The 22,960-nt window shown below is 38.8% G+C and overlaps 2 protein-coding genes, 1 long non-coding RNA gene and 1 pseudogene across 3 annotated transcripts; all 4 read left to right on the top strand.

The window, feature by feature from the left end:
* Window positions 1-4,497: 4,497 nt before the first annotated feature.
* Window positions 4,498-6,661, top strand: LOC114868207 (extracellular calcium-sensing receptor-like; annotated as a pseudogene).
* An 8-nt stretch (window positions 6,662-6,669) lies between these two features.
* LOC129605042 (uncharacterized) lies at window positions 6,670-8,830 on the top strand. Its single transcript, XR_008696509.1, has 3 exons — window positions 6,670-7,231; window positions 8,187-8,288; window positions 8,543-8,830. It is a non-coding gene; the product is annotated as an uncharacterized LOC129605042 (long non-coding RNA).
* Window positions 8,831-10,313: 1,483 nt separating this feature from the next.
* LOC129605041 (extracellular calcium-sensing receptor-like) lies at window positions 10,314-14,336 on the top strand. Its single transcript, XM_055514141.1, has one exon. The coding sequence runs from the start codon at window positions 10,630-10,632 to the stop codon at window positions 11,383-11,385; it is 756 nt and encodes a 251-aa protein (XP_055370116.1). The 5' UTR covers window positions 10,314-10,629; the 3' UTR covers window positions 11,386-14,336.
* Window positions 14,337-18,058: 3,722 nt separating this feature from the next.
* Window positions 18,059-21,212, top strand: LOC114868206 (extracellular calcium-sensing receptor-like). Its single transcript, XM_029171646.2, has 5 exons — window positions 18,059-18,397; window positions 18,567-19,361; window positions 19,454-19,681; window positions 19,776-19,899; window positions 20,129-21,212. Exons 1-5 carry the CDS (start codon window positions 18,134-18,136, stop codon window positions 21,034-21,036), a joined length of 2,319 nt encoding a protein of 772 aa, XP_029027479.2. The 5' UTR covers window positions 18,059-18,133; the 3' UTR covers window positions 21,037-21,212.
* The last annotated feature ends 1,748 nt before the right edge of the window (window positions 21,213-22,960 follow it).

Below are 22,960 nucleotides of genomic sequence, written 5' to 3'. Positions count from 1 at the left end.
TCTCACAAACTCAATGTACAGATAACAAAGCTTAAATATATATAACTATATGACAAATGTCTATAGTTTGGTAAGTGAAACACTTATTGTTGATTTAATAATTATTAATTGAATTAATAATCACTTAATTTACGGGGCACCACCCTGTTGCCAGGGACCAATAACCAATTTGCATTAGCCAATACAGTCTCAATTGTATTTAAGTTAGTTGAAGGATGAGCTCCGTACCGTAGCCGACTCAATTCACCAGTGCTGCAAAACCAGATACAAATAATCACAGACAACAACCAATTAAATTATGAACGCTTTATTAAACAATTAATGTTAACTAAGGTATCAACACTATCTTGAATAACTCCGCAACTCACATTATGGTGTGTTCGTCTGGAAGTATTGTATGTGTATGCGTGTTGCCTGAGGTAAAAGGGGTGTGTGTGTGTGTGTGTGTGTGTGTGTGTGTGTGTGTGTGTGTGTGTGTGTGTGTGTGTGTGTGTGTGTGTGTGTGTGTGTTTTTAATAGACGCACACTGACAAATATTCTGTAATGTCTGTGTTATGCAAATACATTTCCTAAATAAGTCTTTGCTGTGATATGCAGATGACACCTCCAGATTCCCACCTACTGGTCAAAACAAGAACCACAAGCACAACACTGAAATAAGAAAGAAACCAAACCAAAGGCACTAAACAAACTATCTTATGTACAGCCGCCCCCAAATTTGTTATGTAAATTTGAAACTAAGTGTCTTTATTGTCCTCAGGCAAGACTGCCAGCTTGTAGTAGCAGCTTGCTAGTATTTGAGAACATTTAACAGTTAGGTTTAAACCCAAACAACACTCAGAAGGCAGGGCGCAGAAGTTTAACATCTTATATTTTATTGATAGAATATCGTAGCAATTAACAGCAGACTTATTTGATTCTCATTCTCTTTTGACTACTTCCGTAACTAGAATACGAGCAACGATCAAACTGAGTCAGATTACGCCCTGTAAAACTGTAAAGACTGTTCAGATTGTGTACCGATGACAAAACAATGTCAAGGCACCGACCAGGACAGCTAACTCGCTTTTCTCTGCTTCAAACAGCTGCCATAACTAAGAGCAACCAGTGTGCATTCAGAAGTCGGTGACCAGTCAGTCTTTAACTCTGTCACAGTCCGGGGTTTTGTTCATGTTCAGTTCCTGTTTTATTTTAACTTATTTTAACTTATTTTAACTTCTGGTTTTCTATTCTACCAGTTCCTGTGCTACTGTTACTTCCGCTTAATGTCCGTCAGCCGTTGTCAGTTAAGCAATTTGGTCTTCCTGTATTTAATCATCAGCATTCACACCAGTCTTTTTCCAGATTGTGAGTTCTGATACCTCGTTCCAGCGTTCCTTTGTTTGCTTACCTGTTTACCTATACCAGATATTCCTTGCCTGTACCTTTGCCTTACCCGTTTGATCTGTTGACTGGCCGCCTGCTTTTGTTTGACGACACCTTTTGCCTGCTCTCTCTGTACCTTTGACATTTTGCAATCGTGTTTCTGACCATTGCCTGTATCCTGACGATGTTTTTGCATTAAATCTCTTTTACTTACCTGTACGTCTCTCGAGCTGTGCACCGTGACAAACACCAGCATTGGTAAGAACACATTAGGCTACTGTATGAACTGGGGAGGAGCACGGAGCTGCTGCGATGCAATTTTGAGCGATGAAAAATCTTATTTTAAATAAATTTCAATTTATTTTTCCAAGTCATGCGGAGCTGTAGTATATGGACGAAAGAGTCGCATGCCGCTCCAGAGCCACGTGTTGCCGACCCCTGCTCTAGGTTAATCGCTAGCAGATAGCTGCTTCTCCAATACAGCTCTCCAATACTACTTTTAAAGACACAAGTATGATGTGCAACTTAGAGAAAACTGAAGGACCAATGTGATTTTTGTTCATGGTTTGTGTGCTATATAAAATACAGCCATTTTTGTCACCACTTAATTACCAACACTGCCCAAGTAAATTAAAATAAACCCTTAAATCATAAATTGAATCTTGAAGAATGAAATATCAAACAGAACATAAAGCTTTACATAATTATTTTAAAATTTAAATTATTTGCATTAAATTATTGATTTTTTATTTTTAGATGTCAGGCAGAAACAGTAAAACAGTACATTGTTGGTGTTTCTTGAATGCTGGTGAAGGTTCTTATCAACAAGTTGAGTCATTGTGTCAGGCTTGGGCAGAGATCGTACCCACATGCACAGCGAGGAGACAGCAGGCACATGGTAAAACCAAGGGTTTAATACAGTAATCGAAGTCACAGACAGTCCAGGTCATACACAGGTAAGCACAGGATTTCAGTACAGAGGGAGCAGTGTTAGTGTTAGAATCAGCAGGTGTAATCAGGTCCAGAAAACAAGCAGGGTTCAGCAACAGAATCGAAGAGGCTACAGTACCAGTCGGGATCAGACGAGAATCAGCGGTCAGGAACACAGAACAGGGTTGAAGACGAGATGAGGTGAACGGGTAACTGCTGGAACGTGACGACATGCATACAACGATCTGGCAAATTACTGAGGTGACTGGTGGTAGTTAAATACCCAGGTGAGTAATGATTAATACAGAACAGGTGCGTGTAATGACAGACGTAAGTAATGCTAGTGCTAAACAGGATAAGGCTGGAAACCGGAACTGTGACACAATAAGACAGGATATGACTCAAAACCTGACACATTGCAAATGGACTTTTTTCTAGAGTAGAACGTTTCTCAACAAATCCCCCCATGACAGACACAGACTTGCAGAATAAAAATTAAGAGATCTTCACAGTACAATGTGTAAATTTCCTCAAACTTAAAAAGCTTCCTGGACAGGTGGTAAAACCTTTCTACTTTAAGGAAAGAATTTCAGGTTCCATGACCCAACTTTCAGAGTCTGTGGAATGGTTGGCAGTGTTTTTGTTATTGTCAGTTATTCCCAGCATGCTGTAAGAAGGGTGTTTTATTCAAAAGTGTTACTGTATGGATTTTCTAGTATAAAGTTGCATAGGATCCTGCTGTACATGAAGAAGGATTAGTTGGATAAGTTTTCAACATTTAGTAAACTATAAATCTATAATTGATTTATAGTTGAACCAGCATTGATTTTACGTTTGAAAAAATCAGTGATGATCCGCAACGTTGATTCAACTATTATTTGGTTAAGGGAAAAACGTTTGATTCAATGTTATATTGCTATTTGGGATTTATCTAATGCAAAAAGAACTTTTTTGCCCTCATGGCCTCTGCTTAGGTGTTTTTAACAGAATACCTATGCCAGGGTTATCAAAAAATTATCTGTGTCTTCATTATTATTTCGCCTCAGTACAACTGTAACAAATTCTGTTTCTTTCTTTAAAAACTAGAAGGCGTTTCCTTTTTTTGTGGGTTTAGCCTTAGCTTAGCTCGCAGGCATCTGCAGATGTTAAGGGTCTCTGCGCTGGCATTGGGCCAAGACAAACGGCTTGCTGTGTTGGGGCTATCTAACAAGCTCTGGTGGTATTGGTATAGTTTGTTTGTTTGTTTGTCGTTTCCATAGATACAGATTGTTCAATGTCCAAAAGATTGGATATATTGATGAAGGCGTGTAACGACCAAGTTCCCTCAAAAGTATAGTATATAATAATCTAATAATTGTAATAGAAAAGGCAAAAGAACAAGATTTTCATGCATCAGCCTACAATGGGTAAGAGGCTGAATCTGGTGAAATCCATTAAAAATGTCAAATATTACTATTACTATCACTAAGATGGAATGCTGACATAACAGAATGCATGGTTTATATATATATATATATATATATATATATATATATATATATATATATATATATATATATATATATATATATATATATATATATATATATATATATATATATGAGTATATTAGAGTATGGACTGGAAACCCCAAAGTCAAAGTGGGAAACACCTCCCAAGGTGGTATAGAACGAGCGAGCCAAGATCCTGTGGGACTTCCAGATACAGACAGACAGAATGGTAATGGCGAACCAACCAGACATTGTGGTGGTGGACAAAGAACAGAGGAAAGCCGTAGTGGTGGATGTGGCAATACCAAGCGATGGCAACATCAGGAAAAAGTGTGGTGATTGGAGCACTGGGGGCAGTGACCCCCAAATTGGAGCAATGGCTACAACAGACATCTCAGTCCAGAAAAGTGCAGTCCTAGGAACAGCAAGGATACTGCGCAGAACCCTCAAGCTTCCTGGCCTCTGGTAGAGGACCCGAGCTTGGAAAGTGGATGACAGACCACCCGCGTGGGGTGAGAAGGGAGTTTTTTATATATATAAAACTACCACATTACCACTACTTGTAATATAATAATAACAACAATAATAATAATAATAACAGCTCCTTATTCTGATTTTTACAGTGTTAGAAAACCTCTTTACAACAGACACCACCATGACATTTACATTTAGGTTTTTTTCTGATCAAACATGAATAAATACCGAGGAAGTCATGGTCTACAATGAGGTGATTAGGATTCCACCTGGTGGTTTATTTCTTTCTGACTCGATGATGTCCACACAGGGATGGCCAGTGCATGGCTGGGTGCTCCTACAGCTGCTATTGGTGTCTTCTTTTACTCAGGAAGATGAGCCAATGTGCAGGCAGAGAGGTGATCCTGATGAAGCCCAACTATCTAAAGATGGTGATATTATACTGGGGGGAATCTTCGCTTTCCACAGCAGCTGCAAAGAAAGACAGGAAACCTACACCTACCAACCACTGCCACTGGAATGCACTGGGTAAATTGTATGATTAAATTAAACTATTTTATATATATAGATAAAATGTTCACAAATGTATAAACTAGGTAAGCAAAAACTTATTTATATATAATAATATTCATTTGTTATTATCTGTCTTCAAACTTTTATTGTTTGCTTATAATTAAAACATCAATATACATATTGATATAATAAACCTATTCACAACTGTGTGCATCCAGTTTGAATTTCAGAGACTTCCAGATAGCACAAGCTATGCTTTTTGCCATTGAGGAGATTAATAACAGTACCAACCTACTACCTGGCATCTCTCTGGGTTATAAAATGTATGATACCTGTGACTCTAATGCCAGGAGTGTGGGGGTGGCCCTGGCATTGGCTAATGGAAATGCTAGTGCTCCTGCATTTTCTAAAGTTCTATGTAAGACTGCACAAGTGCAGGCTATTATAGGAGACACCTCGTCATCTCCTTGCATGGCTACAGCAACTGTGGCTGGGACCTTTCATATACCACAAGTGGGTATGATTAGAACATTGTGTTATATGTATTTTAAAGTTTTTTTGATTATCAGTTGTTATTGTTATTTGTATTTTATTCTTCTGTTAAGAGCAAAATCTTTGATATTTTATGTTGTACAGTACGTACATACATTTTTCTCATGTGAAGTAATTTATTTTCATAGATCAGCCCGTCTGCTACTTGTGCTTGCCTCAGTGATAAATCCAAGTACCCATCCTTCCTCAGAACAATACCTAGTGACTACTATCAGAGCAGAGCTCTGGCCCAGCTGGTCAAACACTTTGGTTGGACTTGGGTTGGAGCAATTAGAACAAATGATGATTATGGCAATAGTGGAATGGCTACATTCACAGAAACAGCTCAGCAGTTGGGAATTTGTCTGGAGTATTCTATAGCTTTTATTAGAACAGACCCACTGAGCAAGCTAAAAAACATAATTGGAATTGTGAAGCAATCAACCTCCAAGGTGATTGTTGCTTTCCTCTCCTTTTTGGATTTGGAGGTGCTCTTGTATGAATTGCCTCTTTACAACATGACTGGGTATCAGTGGGTTGGCAGTGAAGGCTGAATTTTTGATTCTCAATCGGCACAAATGAATAAACATCATATTCTGGATGGTGCTATAGGTCTGTCCATTCCCAAAGCACATGTTAGAGGCATGAAACAGTTTATATTAGACATTAAGCCACTTAATTATTTAGGCAATAAAATGTTTACAGAGTTCTGAGAGACATTATTCAGTTGTACTTTTGAACAGTCAACTTCATCAGCAGAGAATGAGAAACAATGTACTAGACATGAAGATCTGAGTGGTTTACATCACATTTACACTGATATGTCACTTATGCCCTTATTCAACAATGTCTATAAAGGAGTGTATGCTGTGGCCCATGCACTTCAAAAGATACTTAACTGTAATGAAACATGTAATAACAGTAAAATGCAGCTGGATCCATTCATGGTGAGTCATACTGTGCTTTTCTCTTTCCTTTTTCTAAAACTAAACACATTGTTGCAACAAATCACAGTATTGTAGAGGATATATGACTTATCATGAAATTACCAAATTAATACAACCTTATTAGATTTTACAGCACATAAAAAAGATACATTTTATTACAAAGAACGGAGATGAAGTTTACTTCAATAAAGATGGAGACCCACCAGCAAAGTATGAAATTATAAACTGGCAGCCAACAGAAAATGGTGTTGTGGACTTTGTCACAGTTGGTCTCTATGATGCATCTTTACCTGCAGACAAACAGCTAAGTCTGAAACATGAGACTTTAATTTGGTCACAGAGCTCAAATAAGGTGAACAAATTCATAACTATGACTACTTTACATATAATAAATGTATTGAGATAAAAGCATTAAAGGGCCCATATCATGCAAAATCCACTTTTTAGACATTTTGGAGCGTTCCTATGACTCTATGGGTCACATATACACACACTGAGCACGGTAGAAATGCATTTCCTGCTTTTTTCACATTTTGAAAACGTAAATTTTCTTATCCAATGAAAACAGCCACGACCTACTCTGAGGCCGTTCCCCAGTTCTCGTCACACTGGTTGAAAGTTCTCCTTGCAAATCCTGAACCACCACCCCCACAATGATCCCGAACCAAAACTGGACTTCCGCCATTTCCCCCCTCTCACTCACCGTGAACAGACCAGCACGGCAGCGCCCAAGTCCTCCCATAGAAATAGTTCGGTTCTTGGGTGTTCTAACCAACACCAAAGTCTATTCATTTTACCAGGGAACAACAAGTGAGGATTTGTGGGTCACTTTTATTTTTAACGGACCGGTGCCAGAAACACTGCCTCAGCATTTATACGTATGTGCATTTCAAACGAGGGTGCGTACAATGCTGGATTTGTTTCACGGCTCCTGTTGGAAAAAAAGGACCTATTCCTAAAGTCCGTCATCCACTCACTGAAGTAAGTACATGCTTGATATTATAATGTTTTAAAATGTTAGTTTGTCCGTTTAAATGTAGTAACCTATGTGTGGGGCAAGTTACTAGCTAGCTATGCTAACGGCTACAGCAAGTCGAGCCTTTGTCCCCTTCAAATGTGCTCATGTGGGCTCGTGCAGCCACACACCTGTGTGGAGAAAAGCTAATGACTAACGGCATCGAGCGGCTACAGGCAGGGAGCGGTGGGTCTAGCGTCTGTCCTTTTTCTGTAATCACATACACCTGCGGAGAACAGCTGATCGTTATCGCCCTTCCAGCGGCGACAGACAGGAAGCGGTGGATCTAGCTCGCTGTAGTAAGTTTGTGCTTGATACTTGTGATCTCTAAATATGTTAGTTGGGTCTGTTTAAAATGCAGTAACCCACATGTGAGACAAGCTAATCGCTAGCGTCGCTAACGGCTACAGTGAGTCAACTGAGCCTTTGTCCCTTTCAAATGTGCTACTCTGAGTTGGTGCAACCACACACCTGTGTGGGGAACAGCTAATAGCGATGGGCCTTCGATCGGCGACAGGCAGGAAACGGTGGATCGAGCCTTTGTCCTGTTGACGTGCTGCCGCTCCTGTTTGTGTTGCGTTAGCCGTTAGCATGCCTTTAGGCCTTTGCACTTTAGAGCTACAGCTGGTCATCGCTACAAAAAGAACCTGCAGATGAACGCGGTTGTGTTTGTTATTACCCCGTCCTGTATCACAGCCTAAATCAACTTGTGATTTGGGGTTATGTCATTGTTCTATCAAATTCTAACATGATTAGTTGGAATGATTACTGTGTTGTGTTTCAAGCTTAGTTGCTAATTAGTCACATCTCTACAATACCTGGTGCTTATCTGGTCAGTTACCGATAGCTTGTACCATAGCCATTATATTTGTAGGACCAATACAATTTACAGTAAATGTAACAGTCTTTTCTATACTGTAGGAGGGCAAATCCCAGTTGCCCACATGCAAGGAGGCTGTCAAACAGAGAAATCACTGCAGACTGTTGGTACACAGACATCTGCTGCCCAGCTCAGGAGTAAAGGTATGTAAGTTTGTATGTACCAACAGTAAGATAGGTAATAGAAGATTTTAATTGGTATATACTGTTTAGATTTTATATTTGAATTGTAACAACTGTTTATCTGTTGTTTTAGCACAGACAGGCCTGTCCTCTTGTTTGGTTTATTTTTTTGTCTGGTATTGTGTGTTCTTACATTAGAGAAGGTTTTGACCTACATAATAATTAACATTTCACTAATCTACAATTCTGATTGCACTACCTTTTGTTTTGATGAGGTGATGGTGAGGACAGCCACAGCTTCCATCTGGTAGAGGACTGCTTCCGCTCAGTCTTCCAAATAGTGATGAGAACAAGGATCACCACATCTCCCTGTTTACCCTACTTTCATGCATTTCGTCTGCAAGGCCCTGCAAAAGCTTCTCCTTCGTCCTCAAACCCCCAGACTTCTTAATTAACTCAGTAACCTATACATTGCACATTGGAGTGTGAAGGTAACAGTTTGTTCTAGCTTTGGCGTAGTGGTGTATTTTTTTGGTTTACAATAAAGTTGGCTTTAACTATTATGTATTTCACTGAACTCTGTTTCTGAAGGGAAAACACTTTTATTTAGGAAATCATAGTATTGAAATTACATGTTTTTCTCTTTCTAATATGGTAAGCTATAAAGTTGAAGCGGCCATAAATAAAACGCATATAAATTATATATAAATAAAGTTAAAAAAATTCTTAATGAGTGTTGCACTCACAAAAAACACATTTTTACTCAAACGGTAAAGGAGTTATTCTACAGGTGGTCTACATCAATCATACTATGAGTGTTTTAGTGTTTTATCCATCAGGAAACTGCCTTCATCTACAACCCAAGCATGAAGAGATGGCAACTCAGATTCTTCACCCCAGGAATCCTCAGCACCACAGAGACATATTACTGTCAAATTTATCATGAATGACAAAAAACATAATTAAAAGCAGTAAAAATACGTTAGGTCAATATATAATTTGAACCAATGCTTTTTGTTCCCAGGTAGGTCATGCAGTGATTGCTCTAAATATTAATGCACATTTTTTAAATAAAATTGTCAGAGCAGCAGCACAAGTAAGACAAAAACAGTGAAATGTGTAAATGTAAAATGTATTTATATTATTTCAGCTATGCTCTCAAACTTATTTATTTGTATAATGTGAGCTAAAGTAGTGTTTTCTATTAACGAGAGTTTTCCAGGTAAGTCGTGTTGTGAATATTGAAGCAGCACACGCCATTTAGCATTCGCATTAGCAACCGCTAGTCGCTTTGCAAATTACATAAATCAATTAAATTGAAGTAAATGCGACATTACCAATGAGACACATCTTGCATCAGCCGAAATGTGGTGACTTCAACAGCCTCCTCTTCAGCTTCAGGGTCAGATTCGGGATCGTAGACGTATGGTTCTACTACGCTATGAACCAGCTGACTAATGTCGTGCAGTTCTGTAGTGGGTCGTCTTCTTCTGTGGTGGATTGCATTCTCAATGTCGCACTACTGCCACCTATTGTATCCTAACCGTGCGGTGGCTCGTATCCATGGAGCCAATTTAAAAAAAAAACAACAACAAAAAAGGTATGCGCTTCCGCACAGAGGTGTGGTGAGCAGCTTCGCTTGCGACACGCCCAGAAAACACAGCGTTTGCTGATGGGGAGTGAGAACCACATATTGACAGGGGCAGTGTGGACGATCTAAAGGGTTTTATGGGATGAAAATTTACAGAGACCTTACTGAGACATTAAAGTCAAATATTTTTTAGAATGAAAAGCATGATATGACTCCTTTAAAGAAAAAATGACTGGTGTTATATCCTTATATCCATACTGTTCCCGCAGGTTCCTGTGTCAATTTGCAGTGAGAAATGTTCCCCAGGAACTCGTAAAGTTCTCCAGAAAGGAAAGCCTGTCTGCTGCTATGACTGTATAAGATGTGCAGAGGGAGAAATAAGCAACACCACAGGTAATGTTCTGGAACAGTAACGTTTTAACATATAGTTATTTTTTTAATTGACTCACAACTGGCAATATTTTTTGCTTCTTACTTGGCACTCCAGCGTCTTGAAATTCTCTTTTTTACTTTTAAAGATGCTTCTTTCTTCTTAAAGAAATATGTTGCAATATTTTTAATTCTATATGATTGTCATACAATTATTTCATGTATTACAGTATAGAAGATGGCACAATTAATTAAATAGAAAATGCAAATTCATAAAAAATCAACCCAATATACTTTTTGTCAGATTCCATCAGCTGTATTCAATGTTCACCTGAATTCTGGTCAAATGGCAGAAGAGATGTGTGTGTAAAGAAGGAGGCAGAGTTTTTATCCTATGAAGAAATGATGGGAGCACTGCTCACTGCAGCATCTTTATGTGGAACAAGCATGACTGCTGTTGTAGCCTTAATTTTCTTCACATACAGGAAAACTCCTATTGTCAGGGCCAACAACTCTGAGCTGAGCTTCCTGTTGCTCCTCTCCTTGACTCTGTGCTTCCTGTGTTCTCTGACCTTCATGGGTCGACCCTCTGAGTGGTCCTGCATGCTGAGACACACAGCATTTGGCATCACCTTTGTCCTCTGTATGTCTTGTGTTCTGGGCAAAACTGTGGTGGTGTTAATGGCCTTCAGAGCTTCACTTCCAGGCAGTAATGTGATGAAATGGTTTGGACCAACACAACAGAGACTCAGTGTTCTGATCTTTACTCTCATACAGGTTGTAATATGTGTATTGTGGTTAGCGATTTCTCCTCCTTTTCCATTCAAGAACTTGAAGGTAGTCAAAGACAGAATCATCTTAGAATGTGCTCTGGGCTCAGCTGTAGGATTCTGGGCTGTACTGGGCTACATAGGTTTTTTGGCTGTGTTCTGTTTTATTCTTGCTTTTCTGGCTCGGAAACTGCCTGATAACTTTAATGAGGCCAAGTTCATCACCTTCAGCATGTTGATATTCTGTGCAGTGTGGATAACTTTTATTCCAGCTTATGTCAGCTCTCCTGGGAAGTTCGGTGTTGCTGTAGAGATATTTGCTATTCTGGCCTCTAGTTTTGGACTGTTAATATGTATTTTTTTCCAAAATGTTATATTATTTTATTGAGACCAGAGAAGAACACAAAGAAGAATATGATGGTGAGAGGGTCACAAAATATATTCTGAAATGTTTACCATTCATAAAACATGGGACATTTTAGTGCTATTTACAAATAAAAGCACAAGATTATAACATATATCTGTATAACGTTTGAATATGTAATTACCTAATAAAGTTGACACTGTCCTACACAACTTGATCAGTTTAACTTTGTCAATGTCAGTCTATAAAAAAACTCCAGTTTTCTTTAACATGTAGACAATTTATTAAAACTGTGCAATCATACTTTACCATAAAAATGCCTGTTATAAATATTATTATTATTATTATATTACGATTATTTACTGATTATTTACCAGCTTTGCCCATCCATCCATTTTCTACCGCTTATTCCCATGCGGGTGGAGCTAGAGCCTAGCCCAGCTGTCTTTGGGCGATAGGCGGGGTGCACCCTGGACAGGTCGCCAGTCCATCGCAGGGCAACACACAGACCGACAACCATTCACACATACACTCACACCTATGGCAATTCAGAGTGATCAGTCAACCTAATGCATGTCTTTGGACCGTGGGAGGAAGCCGGAGACTCATAGGGAAGCCACAAGAACACGGGGAGAAAATGCACTTCCACACAGAAAGGCAACCGGTCCGTCCTGGGAATCAAACCCAGGCCCTTCCTTCTGAGGCGACAGTGCTACCCACTGCACCACTGTGCCGCCCAGCTTTGCCTAATTAACTAATTTTGGTTTTGGTGCAAATTTTACCCAGCAGGCATTTCAACATTGAGGCAACATTATAATTATGGTGAATAACCATTGCATTATATTTAGATTTTAAAAGGTGAATCAACATTGATGGGGCAACATTATTTCAATGTTTATTTATGGTTAATTATCAATGTTCTGTTCACATTAATTTACGGTCATTTATCAACGTTACGTGTACGTTGATTTATGATCAATTATCGACGTTACGTTTATGCTGATTTATGTTTTTTTTTTATGAACGATGCATTCATGTTGAATTAACTGTGGATTTTGAAACATGAAAAATGTTTAAATTGCAGAACATGTTAAAATGTGGCTGTTACTTAACGTGGCTGTTACTAAACAGTAATTGGCTATTAGTCAAACTGTAAGTAAGAAAGCACCAAATTAGCACTAGGACGCCCAGCATTTTTCTTTCCTTGTAGTACTACCAAAAGGGATGTCAAGAGACTAACATACTTACCTAACATCCTAAATGAGCGGCTTCTATTGTTCATAAACGGGGCTGCTACCCCCATGGCAAGGGGGTGTCCACGTTGAGCCACTTCAACAAAACTGTGCTGTGGTCATCCTAACTGCCTCTTATGGAGACATGAAAACACAGTACCAACATTTCTTACTGTACTGTACAATCTTACTGTTGTATCAGGATCAGACAGGCACAGCTGCATGCTCAGTTAGTTCAGGTAGCTCAATTTGCTACCTGAGGTAAGCAGTTCAATCCCCCGCATTGGGTTTTATGCAGGGCCAGGTGTGGGAGGTGGTTGCCAAGGCAATTGAATTAGTGCTGTTTGTTAATCTGATAAACCAGGGACTTTTTTACTTTTATGTCAGTGAAACAAACCACAGTAAAACATACAATCATTTTACAGATAAAGTCAGTACTAGTGATGGCTAGTGATGATTTATCACGAAATGGAAGCATTGCCTCATTACTTTTCCACCACAGCAAAGGGTCCTCACTCCTTGGGATTACTTTCTCCTCCATGAATCCGTGCATCTCAATATATGCGTCTGTCTTTGCCCTGCGATTTCCCTGGGAAGCCATCACACGCCTATCATACTTCTCCCATAACCCTGTCTTTGATACTGAACAGGCCCCACTTTTACCTTCAGTGTTTGAGGTGGGTGATCTAACTGACAAGGCAGTTTCCAGGGAGGCAGTGGCAGTTGTTGGAGAAACAGGGGAGTCACTGTTCATCACAACTGCCCAGCATTTGCATCTCACTGATGAGCCTTGATTGGATCATTTCAACATTTCCAGTATTTCTAAAGGCAATGCTTTTGAACCTTGTGTCTATAAACGTGCTGGCTGCAAGAGTAAGGTGGTGCTCAGTGTAATGCAAAAACTGCATTGCAAGCAGTGACGCCAGGGTGTTCCCCTTCTGCCCAGCGGATGTAGTTGCTTTTTGGAGGAGACAGACCAGAGGGATGACTTTTGAAATAGTTACATACTGTTCAGCTGAAACTTTTATTTTTTTGGCCTCTTCAAAGGGCTTGAGGGCTTCAATGGCTTGGCTGATCTGTGACCATTCTTCCTGGGTCAAGCACAATGCGTTTTTCCCCACAAGACAAAGCACGGTTACAACTGTCTGTTGTTGTTCATACAGTCTCTCCAGCACATAAAGTGCCAAATTCCACCTTGTCTACACTACTTGAACTAGTCTGTTTTCGGGCAACTGCAGCTGGCTTTGCAATTGTTTAAGCTTGTCAGATGCTTTTTTGCTATGGTGGAAGAACTTAACAATCATACCAACTAGGATAGAGTCCAGAACTGTGTCAGCCTTAATGGCACACATTTTTCTCACAACTAAGACCATATTGGCTCCATTGTCTGTAATAACAGCATACATTTTGTTGGCAATGCCACAGTCATCAGATATCTTTGTGAGAAATTCATATATATTGTCCACTGTGTGCTGTACATCTACATAAATTGTCTCCAGATTGCAAGCCTGCATCTGCCAGTTTTGATCAATGAAATATCCTGACACAGTTAAATATGCTTCTGTTGTTCTTGATGTCCACATAAAGGTGGTGAAAAGCACACTCTTGGCAAAGTCTATGGAGTCTTTCAGGGCTGTTCTGACTTGTTCATACAACTTGGGGATTTGACCCACCGTCAACGTTTACCTACCAGGGATGTGGTATCTGGGATCAGACACCTTCACAAATTGATGAAAACCAGCATCTTCCACGATTGAAACAGGTTGCAAGTCAGTAACAATCATCTTGACAAGGCTCTCCGTTATGGCCCTAGCTCTTTAGGAATCACCTAAAAAAAATCGGTACCCGATTACAATAAAGGGAAATCACAATATCAGATAGCTATTTAGATATGTTGTTCTAAGTGAAGATATACATGTATTATCTTGATTATAAATGTGTTTAATTGTTTTTATGATTGGTTTTATTTTATTTCATATTTCTACTATATATTTTTCTATATATTGTAGCGGATTCAAATTATTAATTTCATATTAATGCAGAAACATTAATATTCCTCAAAATTGGGGCACCAGGTTTGATTTTAAGCTGAAACCACGCTTGTATCAATCTAGTCAACGCCAGATGTCAATTCAATGAGTTACCAGTTATGAACAACAATAACAACTTTGTTGCGATAAAACAAAATCAGTCTCTAATGTCATGAATTCTTGTCGCGGTTAAGTGACCTTTGCTTAAATCTGAAGAACAATGTACACAAAACCAGATTCCTTTTAATGTTTTATTAATCTAACACTACTGGATATATGAATAACATAATATGGAAATACTCAAATAAACAGAACAGAAAATGAGAAAACAATCAGAATGAGATGATCAGCAGTGAATGAATCAATGAGTGAAAGGACAAGGAATGGTCAAGACCTAAGTGTGTGATGGCTTTGATCAAGCAAAAAGGGTATTTGTTTCTAACTCATACAAATGTAAGGACAACTAATGAATTTAGAATGTTCAATTTTAGCACTTTGAGAAACTCCAGAATTCTCAGAGGATTAGAGATGTTCGTCTTGCCTTAGTTTGGAGCTGTAGGCCGCTGTTCAGCATCTCCCGTTACTGGCTTGGTGGAGCAGGCGTGCCCTCTCTGGTCCAGGTGCCACGGCCTCTGGGCCAGGAATCGTCGCCCACAGTGATGATGACGGCTCGGGGTCAGCAAAGTAACAGTTAGCCAGGCTGAACTTTCCAAGGTGTTTCAAAATGTCAGCGCTACTTAAACTAACCCAAAAGGAAACGGGCTGGAATCTAATTTAATTAGTTCAATCAAAAATAGCGAGTAAGGTCTGTTTGTGATAGTTTCAGTTTCGCAGAGTTTCTTGATGACTTTCTAATGTAACACAATTCATTGCTTGTTTGTATTTCTAAGTTTAACATGGGCTTACAAAATTTAAGAACAAAGGAAAATTAAAGAAAAGTAATGTGTCGCAAAAAGAAAAGGTGAAAGAAGTTTGAAGATAGAGGAAAATCCGATTCAACTAGGGTGTCACTGGTTTAAACACCCCTGGGGCAGTGGTCACTGCAGGGTGGAGAAATGAATTCAACCAGTGGTGAAGAGTTCCACCCCTTCAGATCAGGTATCAAACTATTTGATTTGGATTGCTCCTAAACCTGGGATAACTAAGCTTTCCTCTTTTCATCAAGCTCAAAGTTCCATCACGCCATAGCAAAGCTGGAGGAATGAAAACAAGAATGTTTTCCTGCTGTGGCGCAGGTCTGTGTTAAACTAGACAGAACGATTATAACTTTGCAGTGAACAGAAAATAACTAAGCCATCAACTACTGTATGTTCAGAAAAAAATTACATAGCAAGAGTAATAACAAGGGATAGAACTCACGCCAACTCAGCCAAGACAATAGTCACTAAGCTTAGCCACTGGACTACCAGAGGACATAGGAATTACCCTGTAGAATGACAAGTCATGGATAATGTCTCAATTTGACGATATTTATTTGATAGCGAGATGTTGTGCTTCATACTCCCCACATTTGAGCACACAACAGATACTTAGTAAAGAAATAGGTTTGGTGTAATATACTGTATGTGTGTTACAGGTATAAATTACTAGCATCCTGATTTTTTTCAGCCGGCTGTGGGATTAAAAATCTTTAGTCAGCGATGCACCTGTTGCACCGTGGCGACGCAATGGTACTGCAGTGAAAACGCTACTCACTTTGAACCGCTACCACCATACATCGCCGTGCACTTTCCAAAACAGTTGCAAGGTGTCTTCTTTGATGCAGCACACACTTTCCCATTACTGTTTGAATAATGTTATCGAGATTATAGTGTAGATAGTGGATATATTATGAGAACCACATACAATCTATGAAGAGAACTCAATAAAATGGAATGCATGATGACCAAAACCTTAAAAAATAATTAATGAATAAATAAAATATTAATTAAAATAAAAATATTTACATCTACAGTAAATAAAGTCTGGCTAATAATATATGTTAAAGACAATCTGTCATTTTAACATTAACATTTTTTTTAATTTCAAGGTTTTTTTTTGCCTTTTTACAAACCATTAGCATTAAACAATGTCATGTTTTCGGTCACATTCGGTCCTGGTTTATTGTGAAGGACTTACTGTTTCAACCACCACAGATGTTCTCATGCAATCACCGGTTCACATCAGACACACCTGCCAGTAATCTAGTAATCAGGCTCTAGTGTTTAAACTCCAAATCAGACACCAGTCATTTGCCAGATTGTTGCGCGTACTCACCACTTACCGTATAGCTTATGTAGTCCCTGATCTTGTTTGAACTTCGACTCCTGATTCCTGTCTGCTCCTTGCCTGTACTTTTGCCGTGGAAAACTGGTAGCGTACCTGATCGTTCTGACCAAGATTAAAGCCTGATCCTTACCTGTACCACTGCCGTGTTCACCTTTTGACAAACCTTGCCTTTCCCCGGATTTGAGTCTGCCTGCTCCTTTGTGCTTACGCTCGAGCTCACCTGTGTATGACCCTGCTTGCCTTGACTATGATTGTTCAATAAAGACTGTCATCAGTTAAACCCCCAACCTGTCCGTGCTGTGCATGTGGGTCCAATACCTGCGTAATCCTGACAAACGTTGTTTTAACTTTTCATTAACTTCACAAAAACAACTGACATTATTTCCACCATTTGTCAGCATTGATTTATAAGCATTTGCATTTTTATTGTTTCAAAGCTACATCAACGTCACATCGACAACTGACATTATTTCAACCTTATTTTAATGTTGAAGGTTGGTTGTGTGCCTGCTAGGTTAAATTATGATTTAATATATACAATCATTACCACTACTTGTAATATAATAATAATAACAATAACAATAATAATAATAATAATAATAATAATAATAATAATAATAATAATAATAATAATAACAGCTCCTTATTCTAATTTTGTGTTAGAAAACCTCTTTACAACAGACACCACCATGACATTTAAATTTAGGTTTTTTTCTGATCAAACATGAATAAATACAGAGGAAGTCATGGTCTACAATGAGGTGATTATGATTCCACCTGGTGGTTTATTTCTCTCTGACTCGATGATGTCCACACAGGGATGGCCAGTGCATGGCTGGGTGCTCCTACAGCTGCTATTGGTGTCATCTTTCTCTTAGGAAGAGGAGCCAATGTGCAGGCAGAGAGGTGATCCTAATGAAGCCCGACTATCTAAAGATGGTGATATTATTCTGGGGGGAATTTTCGCTTTCCACAGCAGCTGCAAGGACAGACAGGAAACCTACATGCACCAGCCACTGCCACTGGAATGCACTGGGTAAATTGTATAATAAAATTATCAAATTTTATATATAATCTATCTAGTTTATTATAAATCTTAATATACAACAAGCATTTAGTAAGTTGTTTGCTTATAAATATATACAGTATATATATATACATATATATATATAATATTACCTTATTACCACTGTATGCAATGCATGCAGTCTGAATTTCAGAGATTTCCAGATTGCACAAGCTATGCTTTTTGCCATTGAAGAGATTAATAACAGTACCAACCTACTACCTGGCATTTCTCTGGGTTATAAAATATATGATACTTGTGACTCTAATGCCAGGAGTGTGGGGGTGGCCCTGGCATTGGCTAATGGAAATGATACTGTTCCTGCATCCTCCAAGGTTTTATGTAATAAATCTGCACAAGTAAAGGCTATTATAGGAGACACCTCTTCATCAACTTGCATGGCAACAGCTACAATTGTTGGACCCTTTAATATACCACAAGTGGGTAAGATTAGAAAATTTTGTTGTTTGTATTTTTTCTCTTCATCATAAGCTGGTATTCTTCTAAATTGTTTCTTTTTCTCTTATGCACAAATGTGAATATCTTATAATATATTGTATGTACATGCCCTGTATATTTTTTTTTAATGTGAACTAAATTATTTTATAGATCAGCCCATTTGCCACCTGTGCTTGTCTCAGTGATAAATCCAAGTACCCATCCTTCCTCAGAACAATACCCAGTGACTACTATCAGAGCAGAGCACTGGCCCAGCTTGTCAAACACTTTGGTTGGACTTGGGTTGGAGCTATTAGAACAAATGATGATTACGGCAATAATGGCATGGCTACATTCACAGAAACAGCTCAGCAGGTGGGCATCTGCCTGGAGTATTCAGTAGCTTTCTTCAGAACAGATCCACCAAATAAGATACAAAAGATTATTGACATTATCAAGCGTTCCTCCTCCAAGGTGATTGTTGCTTTCCTCTCTTACTTGGACATGGATGTGTTAATAAATAGGTTGTCTCATCATAATTTGAGTGGGTATCAGTGGGTTGGTAGTGAGGCCTGGATATTTGATTCTCAAACTGCAGAGATGGATAAACATCATGTTCTGGATGGTGCCATAGGCCTGTTTATCCCCAAAGCACATGTTAGAGGAATGAGAGAGTTCATATTAGATTTGAAGCCAGTGAATTCATTGGATACTGACATCCTAACAGAGTTCTGGGAGACATTGTTCAGTTGTAAATTTAAACAGTCAAATTTATTAGCAGAGAATCAAAGTAAATGTACTGGGCATGAGGATATGATTGGTTTACAACACGGCTTCATTGACATGACACTAATGCCCATATTTAACAATATATATAAAGGAGTGTATGCTGTGGCCCATGCACTTCACAGTATACTTGGCTGTAACAAAACATGTAACAAAACAATGCAACTGGATCCCTTTATGGTGAGGAAATGACTAAACTGCACTTAATTTTCATAGCAATGAAACAATGCTTTGTTTTATTGTTGAAGTTGTTGATTTCCTTCTTGTTTTAGATTTTACAGCACATAAGAAACATTAATTTCATAACAAAAGAAGGAGAAGAAGTTTACTTCAATGTGGATGGAGACCCACCAGCAAAGTATGAAATTATAAACTGGCAGCCAACAGAAAATGGTGCTGTGGACTTTGTCATAGTTGGTCTCTATGACGCATCTTTACCTGAAGACAAACAGCTGAATCTGCAAAATAAGTCTTTAATATGGGCAATGAACTTAACACAGGCAAGGGCTTGCTTTATAATAAAATGATTATTGCATTTTAATTATATATATATAAATATTATATAGACTTCTCTCATTCATGCTGTTCCTGCAGGTTCCTGTGTCAGTTTGCAGTGAGAAATGTTCCCCAGGAACTCGTAAGGTTCTCCAGAAAGGAAAGCCTGTTTGCTGCTATGACTGTATACGATGTGCAGACGGAGAAATAAGCAACATCACAGGTAATATTGTAATAGCAATGTATTATTTTATAGTTAGTATCGGCAATATTTAAATATCTCAAAACTAACAATAATATTTGCTTCTTACTTATTACTGAAGTGTCTTGAAAATTTTCATTGTATAGGATTGTCATACAATTATTGCCTTTATTACAGTATAGAAGATGGAACAATTAACTAAAAAGAAATTGCTAATTCACACAACACAAAACCATATAATGTCTTGTAGATTCCATCAGCTGTGTCCAATGTCCACCTGAATTCTGGTCAAACCACAGAAGAGATGTGTGTGTGAAGAAGGAGGCAGAGTTTTTATCCTATGAAGAAATGATGGGAGCACTGCTCACTGTTGCATCTTTATGTGGAACAAGCATGACTGCTGTTGTAGCCTTCATTTTCTTCACATACAGGAAAACTCCTATTGTCAGGGCCAACAACTCTGAGCTGAGCTTCCTGCTGCTCTTCTCCCTGACTCTGTGCTTCCTGTGTTCCCTGACCTTCATGGGTCGACCCTCTGAGTGGTCCTGCATGCTGAGACACACAGCATTCGGCATTACCTTTGTCCTCTGTATGTCTTGTGTTCTGGGCAAAACTGTGGTCGTGTTAATGGCCTTCAGAGCTTCACTTCCAGGCAGTAATGTGATGAAATGGTTTGGACCAACACAGCAGAGACTCAGTGTTCTGATCTTTACTCTCATACAGGTTGTAATATGTGTATTGTGGTTAGCGATTTCTCCTCCTTTTCCATTCAAGAACTTGAAGGTAGTCAAAGACAGAATCATCTTAGAATGTGCTCTGGGCTCAGCTGTAGGATTCTGGGCTGTACTTGGCTACATAGGTTTTTTGGCTGTGTTCTGTTTTATTCTTGCTTTTCTGGCTCGGAAACTGCCCGATAACTTTAATGAGGCCAAGTTCATCACCTTCAGCATGTTGATATTCTGTGCAGTGTGGCTCACTTTTATTCCAGCTTATGTCAGCTCTCCCGGAAAGCTCAGTGTTGCTGTTGAGATTTTTGCTATTCTGGCTTCTAGTTTTGGACTGTTGATATGTATCTTTATTCCAAAATGTTACATTATGTTACTCAGACCTGAGAAGAACACAAAAAAATATATAATCCGGAATAAGGTAAATTTCTAAAATAATACACCATGTACAGATACAAATATTCCAAAACTTGCCTTTAACAGCATCCAATACAATATCATATACTATTATTTCTCTATTTTATATATACACACACACACACTCTATTCTCACCCCACGCGGATCTCATCCACTTTTTCTAAGCTCGGGTCCTCTACCAGAAGCCAGGAAGCTTGAGGGTTCCTTCTCCAGTTCTTCTCTGAGCCCTTGGTATTTCTCTAGTTTCTCATGTTCCTTTTTCCTGATGTTGCCATCGCTTGGTATTGCCACATCCACCACCACAGCTTTCCTCTGCTCTTTCTCCACCACCACAATGTCTGGTTGGTTCGCCATTACCATTCTGTCTGTCTGTATCTGGAAGTCCCACAGGCTCGCTCGTTCTTTACCACCTTGGGAGGTGTTTCCCACTTTGACCTTGGGGTTTCCAGTCCATACTCTGCACAGATGTTCCTGTATACTATTCCAGCCACAAAAATGTCATTTTCATATTTTATAGTAGGTAGGAAACCCAAGTAACAAGAGTTAAAGAAGGGAATGCAAAAACAAACAGAAAATGTTGCAAATACACTTTTAAACAAGTGGGTTTGATTTGCAAATACTGAGTTGGACAGTAACTTGTGTTTGTTACAAGCCCCATCACCTCAAAGAGCAATTTATCTGAAAATGACGTTTGTTTTCAAGATATGAGCAATGTTTTCATCTTGGCGACTTTGTCGCTAAAATTAAATCTCTAAATCCAACACATTGGACATATTTATGATGTGTTGGAGACTCTGACATGTAACATTCTGGAGATCAGATGTCAAAACTACCTGAGGACATTTGCTCAAATACTGTACTTAGATTCATTTTTGATCTTTTTCTTCACTGATATATTGTCACGAACGTAGCAGAATTAGGAGAGTGAGGATCCACACACACAGCCAGAGATATGACTTGAGATAATGTCGGTTTAATTAGAACAGCTTCCAAAAAAATGACAGGCAAACCTCAGGGTCAGACGGGCAGTGGTCAACACAGAAGATCCCAAAACACAGGCAGAGGTACAGACAGGGAATAGGCGAAGACAGGTAATGAAACAAACAGAACAGGATCTTAAAGTGGCTGAAGATCTAGATGAACGCTGGATAGAGGTGAGCACACGCTACAATCTGGCAGAGGAATGAGGTGAGTACTGGAGACTAAATACCTTAGCACACTAGATAAAGCATTTTTGCTGAACGTATTCCTGGAGAATTGCTGAAAGTAGCTGAAACACTTAAGACAGTTGAAAATAGCTGAAGCATGTAAAGCACAGATGAATGTATTTGAAGAGAATTAGGTATTTAAACAGAGCTGAATGTTTGCAGAAGAAGCTGGTGGAGACGGAGCTGGAGACGAAAGGCGGGAAAATCAAGTTAATTTGGCTTTGTTACATAGATTGTTTCACCCCTGCTAAACAGGCTTGTTACAGTAAAACCATATTACATGTAGGTATCAAAAAAATAATGTTACTTTATAAATGCCAAGGCTTTAATGAGCAAGTGGTATGAGTTTTATGTTTGAAGACTAAAATTTGTGGATACAGTGGCCATTTCAAAATGTAGGACTTCTGTGTTTCAAAGGAGCTGATGAACTGAATGTACTGTATAGCTTCGTATATCTGAATACCTGTTTTGAATATAAACTGAATGTGCATAAACAAAGCAGAAACAGTTAAATTTCAAAATAAATATTTGGTAGTTTTTCATACACGCTCATCAGTCTGTAAACCTTTTATTTCATACTTGATGAAAGACACAGCCCGTGCAGGAATTGAAGCATGGCGTACAGATTTAGAGTAAAGCAGCTATAACCACTCAGCCACGATAGCAGCTTTCCTCAGGATTCTGAGCTGCATAATATATACTAAAAGGAACTAAGCTTTCTCGAGAATTAC

This window comes from Betta splendens, chromosome 13 (genome assembly GCF_900634795.4).
Source record: "Betta splendens chromosome 13, fBetSpl5.4, whole genome shotgun sequence".
Taxonomy (NCBI): domain Eukaryota; kingdom Metazoa; phylum Chordata; class Actinopteri; order Anabantiformes; family Osphronemidae; genus Betta; species Betta splendens.
The sequence above is the reverse complement of the archived record's forward strand: the minus strand, read 5'-3'. Positions and strand labels throughout refer to the sequence as shown.